This window comes from Zerene cesonia, chromosome 15, assembly GCF_012273895.1.
Source record: "Zerene cesonia ecotype Mississippi chromosome 15, Zerene_cesonia_1.1, whole genome shotgun sequence".
NCBI lineage: Eukaryota > Metazoa > Arthropoda > Insecta > Lepidoptera > Pieridae > Zerene > Zerene cesonia.
Window position 1 is genome coordinate 4186429 of NC_052116.1, and position 1331 is coordinate 4187759.

Here is a 1331-nt window from a genome sequence, read left to right on the forward strand (position 1 = left end):
TTTACCTTAAAAATGGCACGTCAGGCAATATTCATGCAATTATTCAAATTATTAAAAATTGTGACAATAATTTAATTAAAATTGGCCTTAATCCTTCATTAGAGTGAGGTGTTTTAAATACTTAATGAAACAATTTATAAGCACATAAGACACCCCTTCCATTTTCAAAAGTATCCCTGAATTTCACTAGATCGCCACCATCAGACCCTGGTTTCTTCATCATGGTACTCCATGGTAATCCTTCGTATATTTCCTTTCCAACAAAACAAAAAGTTCACCAAAATCGGTTCATAAACAGCGAATTTATCCACTAATACATAAAATATATGGGCCAATTGAGTAACCTTCTACATTCTGATGTCGGTTTAAAATATAATCTGGATTTATGAAATGTAACGTCTAAAAGTAATCGAATAAAATCGAATGAAGCTTCTGCTTATCATAAACCTTGTTTCCTGAAAATATGTTCGCATTTCACATTTCTATCGCTACGGATTTACTGCTACATTTGGTACATACAATATCATACACTATGAAAACATAATACAATTTATTTTGTATTATATCTTCATGAAACGTAGTATTAGCCGTAGAACGGTTGATAACAATCTTTATGATATATATTTGCTTACAGTTGGATCGCAGCCTTGTTCCCATTCCACGATCAACGAATAAAGAACGTATTAAGCAAAACATCGACATAATGGATTTTTCACTTACTTCTGAAGAAGTTGAAGAGCTGTCGAGTTTTAATAATAATTACAGACTCAGGATACTGGCTAAATGGTATCCGCATCCATATTTTCCTTTTGAGAAAAATAACCTTACTGACGCTGAAATAGAGTATATAATCCATCAAAGAAAAGAAGACTGAACGATAAAATTGGAATTTTTGATTTTCACATCCGAATGATTACAATATTGCGGTTAAGAAGAAAGTTTTGATCGGTGATAATTGAATCCGGAATTTCCATTAAAGAACTCACATTTCTCAACACAAATATGGGAAAGTTTAACATCTTAAATTATTCAATCTACCTTTTCTCTTAGCGCATTTTAAATTTTAAATGGAACGTTATTTTCAAATCTTGTAATAAAACTTTGTAATAAATAAATGAAATCTTTACTTTGCACATCATACCTTACATAACAATGTACATTGCCTCTTAAACTAGAAAAGCTCTATATCTTAAGAGCAAACCTTCCTCCTTATAAATAAATAAATCTATATTTAATGTGCAAGCAAAACAAAAATTTGTTTAAGTACAAGAACAAAAATAAATTAATCTCTACAGTTGCTTAACACGTAACAAATAAATGAATAAAAAAAT

The 1331-nt window shown here is 30.1% G+C and overlaps 1 protein-coding gene across 3 annotated transcripts in view; it reads left to right on the forward strand.

The window, feature by feature from the left end:
* The window catches only part of LOC119832379 (aldo-keto reductase AKR2E4-like), a 6228-nt gene extending 5182 nt beyond the window's left edge, over positions 1-1046 (forward strand). For all 3 annotated transcript variants that reach the window (XM_038356049.1, XM_038356051.1, XM_038356050.1), the window contains one exon: positions 635-1046. In XM_038356049.1, the coding sequence (XP_038211977.1) occupies positions 635-874 (240 nt within the window). In that variant the 3' untranslated portion in view covers positions 875-1046. The remainder of the gene's footprint in view (positions 1-634) is intronic.
* The last annotated feature ends 285 nt before the right edge of the window (positions 1047-1331 follow it).